At 47.8% G+C, this 18,576-nt stretch overlaps 1 protein-coding gene across 4 annotated transcripts in view; it reads left to right on the top strand.

The window, feature by feature from the left end:
- The window catches only part of ST7 (suppression of tumorigenicity 7), a 215,423-nt gene that overhangs the window by 19,624 nt on the left and 177,223 nt on the right, over positions 1 to 18,576 (top strand). The window contains exon 2 of one of the 4 annotated variants that reach the window (XM_038752197.1): positions 9,300 to 9,401. The exons of 1 other annotated variant lie outside the window; for it this stretch is intronic. In XM_038752197.1, the coding sequence (XP_038608125.1) occupies positions 9,389 to 9,401 (13 nt within the window). In that variant the 5' untranslated portion in view covers positions 9,300 to 9,388. Of the gene's footprint in view, positions 1 to 9,280; positions 9,402 to 18,576 lie in introns of all 4 variants that reach the window. 2 more of the 4 variants (XM_038752196.1, XM_038752195.1) reach the window with 2 other exon arrangements.

Raw genomic sequence — 18,576 nt, forward strand, 5'->3', positions numbered from 1 at the left:
AGCGGCACCTTTACCCCAGACAAATGAGCCAGAAAACTCGGTTTTTAGGAATGGATGAGTTACGGCGAGCACCCGCCACTGGCAACAATGACCCCGTTCCTGGGCTCCGGGCACGGAGGGGGCTCAGGAAAGCAATCCGATGGAGGTAGTTAGTCAGCAACACAGACTGGAAGCAGGATGCCCTGGATGTCAGCCAGTGTGGCGTTGAGGAGGGGATTGATTCTGTTGTCATAGTAGCTAGAAAGCACTTCCCAGCTGGACGTTCTATGGCTGGATTTTTTATTTTATTTTTCAAATTATGAAGAGTGAAGTGGTGAGGCAGAGAATTGAGATATTCTGATCTTTTAAACATGGGGTTAATGCCTGATGCTCAAACCAACTCTCCCAGCCTCCCTCCCCTGCCAACTGCTTGGCGTACTTGCCCATGGGACTAACTCCCCTCTCTCATTCCCAGTAGAGTTCAGCAGGATCAGCTCAATCACCAATGGACAGATTAGAATCAGCATGGTCTAGTAGTTAAGAGCATGGGGCTAGGAGCCAGGAGGACCTGGGTCCTAATCCTGGCCCGCCACTTGTCCGCTATGTGACTTTGGGCAAGTCGCTTCACTTCTCTGTGCCTCAGTTACCTCATCTGTAAAATGGGGGTTAAGACGGTGAACCACTGGAACATGGACTGTGTCCAACCTGATTACCTCACATCTACCCCAGCGCTTAGTACAGTGCCTGCTACATAGTAAGCACATAACAAATACCATTAAAGAAAAAATCAGTGGGGTCGATTGAGCACTTACTGTGTGCAGAGTCCTGAACAAGGCTGATTCTCAGAACGAGCAGTAACCCACCTCCATGGGAATCCCTCGGGTGGGCAGCTGATCTCTCCCGCTGAGATTGAGAACTGGGAGCATTCTGGTGGTGTGTGGAGATAGGGGTAGGGTTTTGTGGCCCCCAGTGCCACACTAGGGGCCAACTCTCGGCTCCTACCTCCCAAAGGCCTCTTCTAATGTGTGTGGTACGATGATAATAATAATAATAATTGTGATATTTGTAAAGCATTTACTCTTTGCCAGGAACTATACTAAGCTCTGGGGTGGGTACCAGTGAATCAGGTTGGACACAGTTGCTGTCCCACATAGGGCTAACAGTCTTAATCCCCATTTTACAGATGAGGTAACTGAGGCACAGCAAAGTGATTTGCACAAGGTCACACAGCAGACTAGAGGCGAACCTGAGATTCGAACCCAGCTCCTTCTGACTCCCAGGCCCGTGGGTCCCCAGCAGCCATCGAGGACCAGAGAGCCTGGACAGAGAAACTCCACCCAGATTGGGTTGACAGTCAGGCAGGAGGAGGAGAAAGGTGTAGAAGGGAAAATTCTCCCCAGCATCACTGAAGAATGGGCGGCCGTTATCCACTGTGTTTCCAAGTTCACTAAAATTGGTCAGAATCATCTTTGGGGACTATTTTGTGCCTCTTTCCAGGAAGACATATTATTTTGTGATAGTAATTATAATAATTATGGTATTCCTTAAGCACTTTATGTTGAGCAGTGTTCTAATTGTTAGGGTAGATTCAAATTATTCGGGTTAGACTCAGTCCCCGTCCCATATGCGGTTCACAGTTTAGTCAATTGATTGTATGTCATGAGCTCTTAACTGTGTGCAGAGCACTGTGCTAAGCACTTGGGAGCGTACAATGTAACAGAGTTGATAGACACTTTGCCTGCCCTCGAGAAGCTTACAGTCAACGTAGGGAGACAGATATTAAAATAAATGGTGAATGTGATCATAAGTGCTGTGCAGCAGAGGGTGGAGTGAATAAAGGGTATAAATCTATGTGCAAGGGTGACGCAGAAGAGAGAGGGAATGGGGAGATGAAGGCTTAGTTGGAGAAAGCCTCTTGGAGGAGATGTGATTTTAATAAGACTTTGAAGGTGGGGAGAGTGGTGATCTGTCAGACATGAAGGGGAAGGGAGTTCCGGGCCAGAGGGAGGAGATGGGCAAGGGGTCGGTGGTGAGAGAGATGAGATTGAGGAACAGTGGGTGTGTTGGTGTTAGAGGCGTGAAGGTGTGGGTTGTAGAAAATTTGTGAGGTAAGATAGGTGGGGCAAGAAGATTGAGTGCTTTAAAGCCAATGGTAAGGAGTTTCTAGGAGGGAGAAAAGGTGTTAAATCCTGGTCCCTGTAGGTAAAACGGTTTCACTGCCATCTATCAATCTGGGCTCTCAGGAGGCGATCTGGGACAGCAGAAGTGTCATTCTTCCCTGGTCCTGAGCAGACCTTGCTGACGTTAAGTTGGCCCTCGATGATGGGTTTGCGAACTTTTGTACAAATACAAATAGCTCCCGCTGACCCGGGCAGCCCCTGTGTCATTGTAAGGAGGGATTTTATGTTCAATTCTGGTTAAGCCCCGGTTTCAAAAAGGGACTGACCAGGGAATAAGAAACAGGAAGCCAGGGGAAAGACTGTCTTCCCTTTTCTTCTTTATTAAATGATAGGCAAGAGAAGATTGGATTCCAAATCCTGGTCTCCATGAAATGTGTGGGGTGGTTCTCTGTTGAAATGGTGGAAGGAGATTATTTAAAGCTGTATTCAGGTATAGGCGTTAGGCATGCTTCATGTTTTGACTTCCTCTGCTATTTTTGACCCTCGGCTGGGCTGAGATTTATTTCTACTACATAATACCTGGAAGTTATTTGGTTTCTACATTTTGTTCATTGTCAGATTATCCGGTTCCATCTGTCCCAAATGTCTGGTTCCCTAAAGGACCAACTTTAACACTGTCGCTCCCTAAAAGCCAAGGCCACTGGTGTTACAATGGTCAGGATCTATTTTTACTGAGAAGCTAAATATTGTGAATGAGAGCATTGAAGAAGTATTTTCCATTTGCCCTTTAACTCTCTGGTTCTAATGGATGATCATTTAAAGTAATGGCAATGATGATTTAATGTTCATATCATTTTCATTCCAGTTTGTGGGTGGCATGGCTTTAAGCCTAAGTCTAACAAAAAGCCGAGCTCAGTGCTGGTAAGATACTCACCCTGTGAGCATTCTTGAGAGGGTGTAAGTTTGGGGTCTTGAGGAGACAGACGTTTTGGGGGTCTCCAGTGGAAGACGGTAGATAGAGAAGCAGCGTGGCTCAGTGGAAGGACCAGGGACTTTGAAGTCAGAGATCATGGGTTCATAGCCTGGCTCCGCCAATTGTCAGCTGTGTGACTTTGGGCAAGTCACGTCACTTCTCTGTGCCTCAGTTACCTCATTTGTAAAATGGGGATGAAGACTGTGAGCCCCCCATGGGACAACCTGATCACCTTGTAACCTCCCCAGTGCTTAATAAATGTCATCATTAAGATGGTTCCCTCCTTTTAGGGGGCCAGCTAGCTACCTTGGACTCATGGAATCATCCCCTAGGTCGCCCCCACCCTGGACACTGGACACTGGTAGAGTCCCCAAGGCCTGGGACTCAACACCCCCTCTAATCCCCCTTGACAGGAGTTGCTCTTCCACCAACTTTTTCTCCTAATGTTTGGTGGCAATGTGACCCGGTGGAAGTAGCATATGACGGAGAGTCAGAAGATCCGGGTCCCCCTCCCAGCTCTGCCATTTCCCTGCTCTGTCACCTTGGGCAAGTCCCTTAACCACCCTGTGCCCCAGTTTCTTCACTTGCCCACTGGGGATAAGATACCCTCTCTCCCTCTGTCTGAAAGTGTGGCCCAATGTGAGTCAGGGATGGTATCCAATTTGGTTATCTCGCTTTTATCTCAGTGGTGAGCACAATGCTAATGGTGCTAATGGTCACCACTTAATAAATGCTATCACTAGACTAATTCTAAAAGATATGGAATGACAGAGCTGCTCAAGATTCTGTGCCCAATTTCCTCATCGCATTTCCTGCCCAAGAGATGCCGGATGATGGAAATGGGGGCCGAGACGAAGCCCGGTTTTTAAGATACAGCCTGCTGCATTCCCAGATATCAATTTAAAAATGAATTGTGTACTCAGAAGAATGTAGGGCATGTTCCTGATGCAAAGTGCTCTTTGGAAAGAGCCCCATGTCTGAGCCAAGTTGGAAGGGTGGGGGGAGGGGGGTTGGGGGACAAAGAGAAAAGTTGAAAAAGGAATATAACAGACCAGTACAAGGATGGGCCCGATTTCATCTGAATTTTGTAGTCTGCTCTGTTTTGGGAGATTGAGTCATGTTTCCCCATTTCCTTGGAGCCCCTGGTGGGGTAATTAAGGGCTATTAAAATAAATGGATCACAAATGCCAGTATTTCCGGGTTGAATAACAGTAAGTTTGTCTTTCACCTGCAGTCCTACTGTGCAGGCCCTTGTGATTGTCCTTCAGATTGGTGGGGCGGAGGGTAGAAATCGTTTGGTGAAGAATCCAATTTCAGTGGCGAGCTGCCAAGAGACTCTTAAAGGCAGAACTCACAGTAGATTTTGAAGCAGTGGAACAGACATGGCAGGGAAGTGGGGAAACCTTGTTCTCCCAGGAAAGTAGAAGCCTGGCAGTGGGGAAGCTGTGGTCCTGGGCTATTGGCACATGTTCCAGCTTAGCCGGAGAAACGACTCACCCTTCGAGGCTTGATATTTGTGGGTGGGACTTTGGGGTCCCGCATCTTCTTCTCCAGGTTGAATGGAGCTGGTGAAGATGTCAGAGGGGGACTACCGCCAAGGGGATTGAATGGTAGGAAAACAAACCTTGGAGGACAGAGGAGTTGGGGTGGTTCATCCTGGAGGGAGGGGGCTGAGGCTCGATCCCAACCTCCCTCGCCCCTGCCTCCTTTTTTGCCATCTCTGTGTTCTCCGGGTCAAGGGGAAAGGATTCCAACCAGGCTCGAGCTGTCCCTTTGCCCTGATTCTGCTCTAGGAGGAGGTGGAGGGTGGGTCTGCATCTGCATCTAGGGCCAGTTTGTGGGTGGCAGGAGAGCTCTGAGGTCCCTTTAGGGATCCTGGGATGCGCAATCCCTCTGACCCTTTCAGAATGGGGGTGAAATAGTCCTTAGGGGGAGGACTGGAAGCGGCTTATTCGGAGGAATGGGCAGGCAGTACAGTGGGCATCCCTGCCAGTCCCCATCTCCATCTTCAGATGGTCCTCTGTGCCGCTGGGAGAGAATGGGGCACCCCTTGAACAGCCGATACAGCACATGTAGCCCTGTGGGCACAGAGAGGTGGTTTTTCCCTGGCATGAAAGAGCCTCAGTTTGCAGCAGATAGATCCTCCGAGGGTTGAAGTCCTTTTAAGCAGTCTCTCCATCCTTCCCCCTGTAGAAGAAGGCTCAGGCTTTATACCAACTGGGAATAAGAGAGGTGACCAGCTGTGCTCCGTCTTCACAAAGAGAGGGAGAATAGCAGGAACGTCAGCACCGAATTTTGGTTCACTGCCCGGGAAAGAAGGACTTTGACCAAAGTGGGTTCTGTATTGGATTTGATTTCTAGGGGAGGTTGGAGAAGCTTGCTCACTCTGGAACTCTTTGAGTAATTGGATCAATCCTCTTCTGTTGGAGCCCGGAGGGGCCTAGCATAGGTGGGATGACAGGGATGGTCTCCCAGATCTCTCCCAGCCCTCCAAATTGGACCAGCCATGGTGAAGAATGCCATCCTTCCTCTTCCTCCCACTCCACAATGAGTTCATCTGTGTGTGCAATATTGGTCTCATCTTGCTTTGAAGTGCTCTTCTCTTCATTCTGAGATTTAAGGGGAAGTGGGCACTTGGTGGTCCTTCAGAGTGAGAGACAGGGACCGTGAGGGAGGAGACCAGCCGGCCATTAGGGGAAGGGTTGAAGCTTCTGTCATTATGCTAGCTACATGATGGATGCTCAGAATGCAGCAGTGTCCCTCTGCATTAGTTGGCAGTCATTTATAAACAGTCCTAGATTGCGTGCCAACAGAGATCTTACCGTTTCTCCACAGACCTTCCGCTTCTTGTCTTTTCCAGACTCTTCTGCCCCTCTCTATTCTATGCTTCCTCCCTAGTCATACCCTAATCTTATCAGCATTTATCTTTTACACCCTTCCTGTCCCTCTCCTCACCTCCCCCCTCCTTTCAGCTCCTCTGTTGGCCCCTTTCTCCTCTTTCCCTCTCCCAGTCTCTTCGTCTGTCCATTTCCCACCTTCCCTCCATTGCTTCTTCCTGTCCCCCACTGCCCAACTCTCCTCTTCAAAAACTGCAGTGGAGTAAAGGGATGTCTGTATTGCTCTGCTGATTAGGGTGAGTCTGAGGGACTGCGGTATATCAAGCAGTCGTATTTATTGAGCACTTAGTGTGCAAGGCACTGTACTAAGCATTTTGGAGAAAACAATTCAACCGAGTGGGAAGACACATTCCCTGCCCACACAGAAGCAGCATGGCCTAGTGTAAAGAGCATGGGCTTGGGAGTAAGAGGAATTGGATTCTAAGCCCGGCTCTGCTACTTTAATAATAATAATAATAATAATAAAATAGTTGTATTTTTTAAGTCCCTACTATGTGCCAAGCACTGTTCTAAGTGCTGGGGTAGATACAAGGTGATCAGGTTGTCCCACGTGGGGCTCACAGTCTGAATCCCCATTTTACAGAAGTGGTAACTGAGGCACAGAGAAGTTAAGTGACTTGCCCAAAGTTATACAGCTGACAAGTGGTGGAGCCGGAATTAGAACCCATAACCTCTGACTCCCAAGCCCATGCTCCTTTTCCACTAGGCCACGTTGCTTCTTATTGTGCCAGTCATTTAGCCTCTCTGTGCCTCAGTTCCCTCACTGGTAAAATGGGAATTGACTTTGAGTCCCATATGGATCATGGACTGATTCCAATCTGATTGTCTTGTATCTAACCAAGCGCCTAGTACAGTGCATTAAAAAAAAGGTGCTTACAGTCTAGAGGGTGAATGGAGATAGACCAGATTTAATGGAGATGTCTAATTTTATTCCTTTCCAGGCATGAGGCTCTTCCCAAAATGTTTCTAATAGTAAAATGAGTCTCAACTGAAACCTAGGATAATCCAATATTCTGTTTGAGATTGATGCCTGTAGTTTTATGTTTGACAATCTGAATTGATGGTCACATGGCACCTATTTTGACGGCACGGGTGTGCTTCTATATACCTCAAAATATCCAGCTGTGTTTGGTAATTCTGGATCGCAGTGGTTTACTCTTTGTTCAGGGCTGTTTTTTTTTCAAAACTGCTCTCACAGAAACTTAGGTCCATGAAGGAGGAGCCCAGGACCTTGTTCTTGAGGATTTCTAAAATGTAGCTGCCAGTGAGATGGATGAGCTGAAATAGGTGGGACATCTCTGACATGGACATCAACTGGGTTGGGTCTGAGGGCTAACTGGTGGCCCGTGACACATTAATCAATCAGTCAATCGTATTTATTGAGTGCTTACTGTGTGCAGAGCACTGTACTAAGCGCTTGGGAAGTACAAATTGGCAACATATAGAGACAGTCCCTACCCAACAGTGGGCTCACAGTCTAATGTTAGTAGGTAGGTAGAAATGGAGTGGTTGGTTGGGATGAGCTCGTCATTCTTATAAAAATGGGAAAAACAACAAAGCTGGTCATGTTTGGACTGTGTCTCTGTCTCGACCCCTGGGGACAACTCAACTGCTCCTGGAAAATGCCTTCAGCCCCCCTGTATGATTAGTAAGTGCTGGACAAATACCATAAAGAATACAAAAAAAAAAGCTAGGGGGGCACAGTGCCCGAAGAAGGGAGGTGGGGCTTTTCAGCCGCAGTGACAGGTGAATCTGACGGGAATTAACAGCTTTTGACTGTTAACTCTTAGCCAACGGGCAGATGGTGTAACCCGAACCGGCCCCCCCGGGATGAAGCGGGCAGAGGTGGGTGGGGGTGGAGGGGAAGGGGGGGTTGGGGGAGGCCAACTGAGTGCGGCAGGGACGTTTGTTTTATAAAAACACTGCCGAGGTCTGCTGAGTGGTAACCGCGGGTGCCTGGCTGTGTGGATTGCCGTTCTCCGTGCCCTAATGAGAGGCCTAATGAGTGCTAACAGCCGTGTGCTTCGGGGCCCTGAAAACACTTTAATTAGCTGGAAGCCCATTTGGAGAGGCTCTTCTGTTGGTTGGCCAAGAGGGAAATGGGAAAAAAACCCCAAAACAACACAAAACATCCCCTTCATGCTATTTGTTAAACGCTTAATGCGTGCCAGGCACCGTACTAAGTGCTGGGCTAAATACAAGGTAATCAGGTTGGACACTGTCCCACATGGGGCTTCCCAGTCTTAATCCCTATTTTACAGAAGAGGGAACTGAAGCACAGAGAAGTGAAATGAACTGCCCAAGGTCCCACAGCAGACGGGTGATGGAACGAAGGCTCTGACTCTCTGTTCTGTGATCTAGGACACGCTGCTTCTCTCTGCAAGCCAAACCAACCAACCATTGGGCTACAGAAGCGGTGACCCCTTCTAGCTGTGTTTAACAGAGCGCGGCCTGGGAAGTGGCTCATTTCCCAAAATGGGCAGTCATCCACAGGTTGAGGGGTGGGGAGGGTTCCCAGTTGCTACTCTCGCTCCAGAAGGGCTCCTTGTGATACTGGTGTTTTGGGATGGGTTGGCCCTGTGCCAGATGGGTCACGTGGCTGGGCGTCCACATCAGAGCCGCCAGCCTAAGGGGTTGTGGTGGCTCTGTGTCATCCTGTGGAAAGAATGACGGTCTGGGGACTCAGGATGATTGACTCAGAGCAATCAATCAATCAATCGTATTTATTGAGCGCTTACTGCATGCAGAGCACTGTACTAAGCGCTTGGAAAGTACAATTCAGCAATAAAGAGAGACAATCCCTGCCCACACCAGGCTTACAGTCTAGAAGGGGGAGGCAGACATCAAAACAAGTAAACTGGCATCAGTATAATGGGGGAAGGAGGAGGGAGCCATGGGGCGGGCAGGGGGATGGTGAGGAGCGGGTGGGGAGACCTCCATTACTCGGGTGCCAATTTCCTGGAGCGCAGAGGCCAAATTGCACCTGGTTCATGGCGGGTGGTTCCCCCAGTTTGTGGGATCTCCTTGGCCCCCACTGGACACCAGGGAGGAAGCTCCCTGTGGGTCTGCCTGTTGCTTCAGAGTGGGGGAAATCCACAGCACTTTGTTGCCTTGCTTTTCTAAGCCCATGCCGTAGGTATGAGAGAGCCCTGTTTTCAGAAGAAGGCTATTTTAAGGGACATGTAGTCATTCCTAGAGTCACAAACCAGGACTTAAAAAAATAAATAAATAAAAGACCCTTCTAAGGAAAGGATACCCGCCTGACTCTAGAGATAAGCAGCGTCACGCTTGTGCTTAATGTCACATGTCAGAAAACTTCTCCTAAAGCAGCCTGGCCGACCAGTGAAACCGTTCCAGTCAGTGTCTGACAGAGCTGGACGCCCTTGACAGACTCCGAGGTTCTGAGCCAGCACCACGTTATGGAATATTCAGGTAAAGTTAAAGTTTAAGTACTCACTTTCTTCTCGGCCTGTTAGTTGTTTACCGCGGCCTGGGGAGGGGCAGAGGTGGGTTTGATTGCTGCGATATTGGGAGTGTTTGGAGTCCTTTACGTGTGGGGCAAATTTAGACAGCTGGTCAGCCTGGGCACCCTGGGAAACCTCGTTCTTGGTCTCTGGGGAGACCCAGGACTGGACCGAAACTTGGTGGGACTCAGTCTGTCTGGGCTGAGTTCAGGGTGGTGGAGGGGGCGGTGGGGGGGCGATGGTATCGTTCACATGACAGAGGTGGGTGTGTTTCTTTTCTCTGGCTGAGGGGGACGAGGCTGAGAGCCAAACGCTACCCAGGTGATAGGCTCATTTCTCATAATCGGCTTTCTTTGCTCCTTTGCCTCTAGGCAAAACAGTTTGAAATACTGAAAATACCAGTTCAAGGACAGAGCCCCTTGGGCCGTAGGAGGGGCCAGACTGAACGTAGATTGGACAGATGGGCATCTGGTTATGCCACGCCTGCCTAGCTCAAAGTGAAATGGACACCTCCTGGTTATTCTCTTCTATCCTGATGGCCCATGTCTTCCCACTGACAGGCAGCTCTCCGGAGTCCTTGACTCTGGACCCAGGCCTCAGTCTAACGGACGGTCTGTGCTACCGGGCAGTCGCGCTGACTTGGCTCAGCCCTTGACTTGTCTGCTGCTTGGCTTCTCTGTGCCTCATTTACCACATCTGTAAAATGGGGACAAAGACTGTGAGCCCTATGTGGGACAGGGACTGTGTGTGACCTGAATATCCTATATTTACCCCAGGCCTTAGTACAGTGCCTCGCACATAGTAAGTGCTGAACAAGTATTATTATGATGATGATTATTATTGTTATTGTTCCAGCATTCCAGCCTTGGGAGTAGCAATGCTGTGTTATTGGACTGACTATTCTGGTGGGTCATTTCAGCCCTTTTTTCTAGGTGTTCACCCTTCTGAGGTAACCAAATGAATATTTACAAACGAGGCACAGTGAGGAAGTTAGTGGCAGTGGAGAGTGGAGTGTGTGGGCTGGGCTGTAGAAGGAGAGAAGGGAGGTGAAGTAGGAGGGGGAAGGGGATGGAGAGCTTTGAAAGCCAATAGTGAGGAGTTTTTGCTTCATGCGAAAGTTGATAGGCAGCCACTGGAGTTTTTTTGAGGAGGGGAGTGACATGCCCAGAGTGTTTCTGTAGAAAGATAATCCGGGCAGCACAGTGAAGTATAGACTGAAGTGGGGAGAGACAGGAGGATGGGAGATCAGAGAGGAGGCTGATGCAGTAATCCAGTTGGGATAGGATGAGAGATTGATCCAGCAAGGTAGGGGTTTGGATGGAGAGGAAAGGGTGGATCTTGGCAATGTTGTGAAGGTGAGACCGTCAGGTTTTGGTGACGGATTGGATGTGTGCAGTGAATGAGAGAGCGGAGTCAAGGATGACACCAAGGTTGCGGGCTTGTGAGACGGGAAGGATGGTAGTGCTGTCCACAATGATGGGAAAGTCAGGGAAAGGTAATGGGGTTTCGGAGGGAAGATAAGAAACTCAGTCTTGGACATGTTGAGTTTTAGGTGGCAGGCGGACATCCAGGTGGAGATGTCCTGAAGGCAGGAGGAGATACGAGCCTGGAGGAAAGGAGAGAGAACAGAGGAGGAGATGTAGATTTGGGTGTCATCAGCGTAGAGATGATAGTTGAAGCCATGGGAGTGAATGAGTTCACCAAGGGAGTGGCATATAGATGGTGAACAGAAGGGGACCAAGAACTGACCCTTGAGGAACCCCTTCTGTAAGAGGATGGGAGGGGGAGGAGGAGTCTGTGAAGGAGACCGAGAATGTACGGCAAGAGAGATGAGGAGAACCAGGAGAGGACGGAATCCATAAAGCCAAGGTTGGATAACATGTTGAGGAGAAGAGGATGGTCCACAGTGTCAAAGGCAGCCGAGTGATCGAGGAGGTTTAGGATAGCGTAGGATCCACTGGATTTGGCAAGAAGGAGGTCATTGGTGATCTTGCTGGTAAATGGCGTTTACTGGAGATGTGAAGTGACCTGCCCAGGGTCACACAGCAGACTAGTGGGGAAGCAGGGATTAGAACCAAGGTCTTTCTGACTCACTGGGTCCTGCTCTAACCATTAGGTGATGCTACTTTTGGCCACAGGCTAGCCTGGAACAAAATAGTCCAGGGATAGCCGAATTTGGGGAGAGATTCTCTTTCTTTTCTGAAAATGGGAAGAATGTGCAAGTGAACTTGCGTTAAATACTTGGTTTTTCAGCATTCTTTCTCTTCTGTCTACCTACGCCTCTGTCAAAGGAAAAATGGGGCTGTTTTTAACTCAATATCTCTGAGCCCTGCTGACTGGTTGGTTTTTTTTTCTATCAGGGCCTGAGGATTAATCCAGCATCTTAGTTAACCAGTGGTTCTCAGTTGGTCTTGCAGATAGGGTGTTGTAAGGACAGAAAAGAGCTGACCTCCTTAACACAGACAAATAGAACAAACTCACTGATCATTTCTGATAGATTCGCCTCTAACATTGGCTCACAAAACCTTCTAAAAAAATTGGTTGTGCACTGTTGCTTTTATGCCAGTCTTCTTGCTAAGTACCGAATTGTTTCCCTTTGTTATTCCAAATAAAAAGGAGCCAACAGCAAGTGCAGTACTTCTGGAACTTTACAAAACAAAGGTATGAGGAGAGCATCCGAATTAGAAATACCATCCAAAATCATAAGGAGGTAACAGGTGCCTTAGAAGAAGAGGTTGGAATTCGGAGATGATTCCCCTGTGTGTGGTTGGAGGAAATGGCAATCAAGATCCCTGCATTGCATGATGACCTGGGAGTTTTCTGGTGAGAGTTGTCATACAAACTAGACTGTGAGCCTGCTGTTGGGTAGGGACCGTCTCTATATGTTGCCAACTTGTACTTCCCAAGCGCTTAGTACAGTGCTGTGCACACAGTAAGTGCTCAATAAATACAATTGAATGAATGAATGAATACAAACACTTTAGGCCCAATTTGGTGTTATCTTTCTGTAAGGGTTTTTGGATATGCTGATGTATTCATTCATTCATTCATTCAGTCATATTTATTGAGCACTTACGGGTGTGCAGAGCACTGTACTAAGCGCTTGGGAAGTACAAGTTGGCAACATATGGAGACAGTCCCTACCCAACAGCGGGTTCACAGTCTAGAAGGGGGAGAGATGTAGGTTTAACATAGATGGTCCAACCGTCTAAAGAAAACCTTTCCTTGAGTGTCTCAGTCTCAATTAGTCAGTGGTATTTATTGAGCACTTATTGCGTGCACAGCACTGTCCTCAGCGCTTGGGAGAGTATGTTACCCAGAGTTGGTGGGCACGTTCCCTGTCCATCTGGAACTCAAGAAGAAAGTTGATAGACTTTATAAAAGAGGAGGGCAGGGATCATGTCTGCCATCTCTAATGGACTCTCCCAAGTGCTCACTGCAGTGCTCTGCCCACTGTAATCAATCAATCAATCAATCGTATTTATTGAGCGCTTACTGTGTGCAGAGCACTGTACTAAGCGCTTGGGAAGTACAAGTTGGCAACATATAGAGACAATCCCTACCCAACAGTGGGCTCACAGTCTAGAACGGGGAGACAGAGAACAAAACCAAACATATTAACAAAATAAAATAAAATAGATATGTACAAGTGCTCTGCCCACTGCAAGTGCTCCAGAAATACCACTGAGTGACCAATTGATAGATTGGGGTTATGCTTTAATGTGCTGTCCTGAAAATCACTAAAGCTCTAGTCACCAGGCTGGGCCATCTCCTTAGGATGCATTTTCCACAATCCACTTTGCCTCTTCAGTATTTGGAACTTGATTGGGTCAGGGGGATGAAGGACAGGTTTTTCTCATGTACAAACCTAGAAGGACTCACTGTCTCTTCTCTTCTGGCAGTGACAGAAGGAGTCAGGAGGACTGTTGGGGCCGGGAACACCTGGGCTCCAACGCTTCCTTCGTTTGTGAAGGGGAGAATTGGCCCCTTGGGGATGTGCTGGAACCTTCCACATTCGGGCCTGCTCCCTGTCTACTCTCCTCTCCCCACCTTCACCCTCTTTCTGTATTTGCCGACATCATAGGGACCTTTTGCCCCAGGGGGTAAGAACTGGAACATTACGGACCCGTTGAGCTCCCAAGCATGCCCGTGCATTGATCCATGACCTTGTCATGCCTGGGCAGTCTCAGAGCTAGGCCAGATCCTGGTTTCATGTTAGAGGGGGGACACAACCACAGACCTTGGGTAGGGATGTCACCCCCCCCCACACCCCCCCCCCCCCCCCCCGCAATTCTTCAAGAGAGGACAGCAGCTGGATGGATCCCCAACACAAAAAAAGCCCCTTGCCCAAATCTGAGGTCCTGGGCCATCTGCCTTGAATAATGATAATATTAATAATGATAGTAAATGGTATTTGTTAAGCACTTACTATGTGCCAGGCATTGTACTAAGCTTTAGGTTGGATTCAAGCAAATTGGGTTGGACAGTCTCTGTCTGACGTGGGGCACACAGTTTCAATTCCCATTTTCCAGATGAGGTAATTGAGGCACAGAGAAGTGAAATGACTTGCCCTGAGTCACAGAGCAGACAAATGGTGGAGATGGGATTAGAGCCCATATCCTTCCAACTCCCAGACCTGTGTTCTGTCCCTATAGCATCCTACTTCTCTATCATCTGAGAATGAAGATTTGAGAACCTTTAGAGAATGAAAGTGTTCCAACAAGAGTCCATCGTACTTCACAGGGAAATTAAATATCCTGGTCTTGGGTTGGGTGTGGTGGCAGGGGGAACATCCCCAGGCCCATTTGATCACTTCGATCATTTTATTCACAGCCAAGGCAGGCAGCTGGCTAGTCTCCGGGTCCCCCCCGGAATCCGATGGACCCCATCTGAGTGGAGTTCTTGGGTTAGGATATGCAGTTTTCCAAGGCAACACTCCTAATACCTGGGGAAGCCTGTTTAGACAGTTTCTCTGAAGTTTCTCAGAATGCCCAACAGACAATAAGACTCCAAGACTTGCCCGATGAGGCTTCCATCCAAGGCATGAGGGACAGACGATTGCGTGCCGTCCTTTCTGCTCGACCACCCACCTCTCTCGGACAAAGGGGAAGGAATTGATGACTGACCATCTCTGGCCGGGCCAGAAGGAAAGCATGAGACTCCTTAAACCAGAATAACTAGAATACCTCCATACAGCTTGTAGCCGTATGCTACGTGCTCCTGCCCCCTCAATAAATCACACTGATGATGCCATCAGTCAGAAAGTTGTTGGCAGAAAGTACAGTATGTTGTCTTCCCCGAAGAGGTGATTTGCCCTTTATCACTGAGGTTGATGGTTTCAAGATGCTTTTTTATTTTAATGGTATTTGTTAAGCGTGTGCCAGGCACTGTATTAGGCCTGGGGTGGGGTAGATACAAGCTGATTAGATTGGACAAAGCTCATGACCCACATGGGGCACAGTCTTAATCCCCATTTTGCAGATGAGGTAATTGATGCACACCGAAAGTTAAGTGATTTACCCAAGATCACACAACAGACAAGTGAAGGAACAAGGATTAGAACCCAGATCCCCCTGATTCCCAGGCCTGTGCTCTATCCATTAGGTCACGATGCTTCTCACACTGTAACTCCTTAGAACTCCAGTGGCATCTGAGGTCCATCTTCACTTTTGTGTGTGGCTCGAAGATGTTCAGTCTTCCTGAAATGGACTTTGCCCAAGTTGCTCCTCCTCCTGTCATCTGCTTATGGGTTTGCTTCATAGCTCTCTTTGGAGTTCAGTCAATCAGTCACATTTATTGAGCACTTACTGTGTAGAGCACTGTACTGAGCTCCTCTGAGGACCACTCAGAAATCCTTGTCTGGTACAAAGAACAGTCTCCCACCTCGATTTTATTCATTCACTGAGTGTCTGGTGTGTGTAGGGCACTGAACTGGGCAACTGTTGTTCATGGTGCACGTGCCGAATATTTACTTAATGTAAGGTACTGTGCTGAGAGCCTCCTGTATGCAGAGCACTGTGCTGAGCACCCCCATATACAGAGCACTGTGCTAAGCACTTTCTCTTTGCAGAGCACTCTGCGGTTCCCCTTCTATTTGCAGAGCACTGTGCTCAGTGTCTGTTACATGCAGGGCACTTGTTCATTATGCCCTGTGCTGAGCACTTGTATGCGGAACACTATGCTGAGCACCTCCTGTAGTCGAACTAAGTGCCTGTTGTGGTCAAAGCACTGTATTAGCTACTTAGGACCATACAGTCAAAGTGACAGATACTGTCCTGCTCTCAAGGAGCTTACAGTCTAATGATAGATGCAAGTTGTATACATATAAACATCCATAATTTATTTTAAAGCCCATCTCTTCCAAGACCGTAAACCTTTTGTGCGCAGTGGACCATGTCTACCATTTCTGTTATTTTGTACTCTCCTGAGCATTTAGTATAGTGTTCTGCTCACAGTAAGCATTGTGACTGATGTAATTCATATGCTGGGTTGTCTCACATGGGGCTTACAGTCTTAATCCCCATTTTGCGGATGAAGTAACTGAGCCCAGAGAAGTTAAGTGGCTTTTCTAAAGTCACACAGCTGACAATTGGTGGAGCTGGGATTAGAACCCTCAACCTCTGAGTCCCAAGCCCATGCTCTTTCCACTGAGCCTCGCTGAGGATGTGAGCAAGGGGTTAGAGATGGGCCAACTGAGAGCGAGGGTCAGTTTGATGGTTTATCTTGGATCCCAGTAGGAGTCACACTGACAGGAGCACTCAGATAGATTAGAATTTTAATGGGGATAAACTTTTGGCCCCATTTATCTATGACATTTCAATTCTTCCCACCTTCTGAGATCATGGCTGTGTATGTGGGGCACATTGAAAGGATTTCACAAATTCTGTGTTTTATAGACTACTTATTGATTTTGCAGAAATCTTTGGAATGAGAATAAAGTAATTTCTTTTTACAGTTCAGCGTGATCAGGCTAAAAAGCATTAGACTGAGAGCAGTTCGGTTGGGAACAACATGGCCTAGTGGATAGATAGGTTTAGGAGTCAGAAGGACCTGGGTTCTCATCCTGGCTCTGCCACTTGTTTGCTGTGTGACCTTGGCCAAGTTATGTACATATCTGTAAATGACAGTAAGCTCATTGTGGGTAGGAAATGTCACCGTTTATTGTTGTATTATACTTTCTCAAACGCTTAGTACAGTGCTCTGCCCACAATAAGTACTCAATAAATGTGATTATCTGAATGAAGGAATGAACTTCTATTATGTCTCAGCTACCTCGTCTGGAAAATGGGGATTAAGACTGTGAGCCCCACATGGGATGGGGACTTTGTCCAATTGGATTAGCTTGTATCTACCCAAGCCCATAATACAGTGCTTGGCACAGAGTAGGGGCTTAACAAATACCGTTAATAAAAAGGAGCTTGCAGTCTAGAAAGGGAGATAGACCTTAAAATAAGGTACGGATATATTCATTTCCTTTGTTCCATTTCATGTGGTCTCTGTCTTTTCTTACCTATTTTCAATCGAGTAACAGTATTTACTGAGTGTCTATTGTGTGTACTGTACTGGGCACTTGGGAGAGTAAAATGAAAGTAGATGATACAGTCATGCCTTCAAGGCATTTTCAATCTAAGTTCTTCATTTTACAGTCATCTTCATCTTCCACTTCTAGTCCTTGTCATCTTTGTTGTCTTCAATTTCATTTTCTTTAAATCCTTCTTCCTGTCATTTATCAAGGCCATCATAGCAGACCGAGAACCACCTTAAGCACTCTGAATAATACATTGGAAAGAATAGTAGGCCTCAACCCTGCCCTCAAGCAGCAGAGACCACACAAATGGAAAAGTGAAATTCACATTACAGCAGAGTGGGAGGAAATGCAAAGAAAAAAGAAAAACAATAAAACAAAAGCACAAAGGAAACTACAGTATGAACAGTCTTGGGACCCCAAATAACAGCCTGTCTAGGCTGCAGGCCACAAGACTCCAGAATTTTCAGCATTTTAGGGGCTGGCTGCTCTCAGCCTTTCTGCTTCAGGGGAAAAGTGGTTGTTAGAGAAGGAAAGGCAGGGGAGTCGAATTGGGCTCTCCTACCCCTCACTGAGCCTAGGAGTGAGGGGATTCCCAGAGTCACACGGCAGCATTGTATTTACCCCAGCGCTTAGAACAGTCTTGACTTATAGTAAGTGCTTTAACAAATACAATAATAGTAAAAATACTGTGGCAGATACCAGGGATTGGAGACTCTCTGCCTGTTTCTGGCAGGGAACTATCTCTCCTGTACAGTAACAACAGCTTCTCTGGGCCAGAACAGAAAAGGAGATAGGAGAGGATGTCTGTGGAGTGACGATTAGAAGAAATATAAGATGGCAGAGATAGGTTGGTGGAAAGTGGAGTAAGGTGGGCCTACTTTCTGGTCAGTCGACCATCTGTTACCCGGATAAGCCTCACAAGCCGTTGAGCAACAGGAGCCGGGAGCTCTTAACTCCAGCTCTGATCCTCATGGGGCCCAAGTCTCACTGCAAAATTTTCCTGTGCTGTGGTTGCTTTGTCTGAAAACCGAGGGGGAGTTGTGCCCGCCCATCCAGTGGGGATAGGGAGGGTAAGAGGCCCAGATATCATAACTGTTGGAGTCATTCCCCCAAGAAAATTGCTCTGGAAGCCTCCACCACCTGGTTGAAACCGGCAAACCTCAGAGAAGAAAAGTTCTCCTCCTTCAGCCTTCAGCATCCCCTCTCAGGGGATACCCAGGCAGGCCTTAGCCCAGGGTAATCCTGTTGAATTTTTTTTATTTAAACGCTTACTACGTGCCAGGCACTTAACTAAGCACTAGGGTTGACACAAGACCATCACGTTGGACACAGTCCATGTCCCATGTGGGGCTCACAGTTTTAATCCCCATTTTCCAGATGAGGTAACTGAGGTACAGAGAAGTGGCTTGCCGAAGGTTACACAGCAGGAAAGTGGAGGAGCCTGGGATTAGAATCCAGGTCCTCTGACTCTCAGGCCTGTGTTCTTTCCATTGGGCCACGCTGTTTCTCATGGATGTGGAAGCAGTTTCACAGAGTCTGCAAATACTGTCATGGTGTCTGTAGGGTCTGCCTCATAAACCAGTGTGCAGAATAGGAGAGAATCCTGGCTTTTAGG

The sequence above is a fragment of the Tachyglossus aculeatus genome, chromosome 10, assembly GCF_015852505.1.
Source record: "Tachyglossus aculeatus isolate mTacAcu1 chromosome 10, mTacAcu1.pri, whole genome shotgun sequence".
NCBI lineage: Eukaryota > Metazoa > Chordata > Mammalia > Monotremata > Tachyglossidae > Tachyglossus > Tachyglossus aculeatus.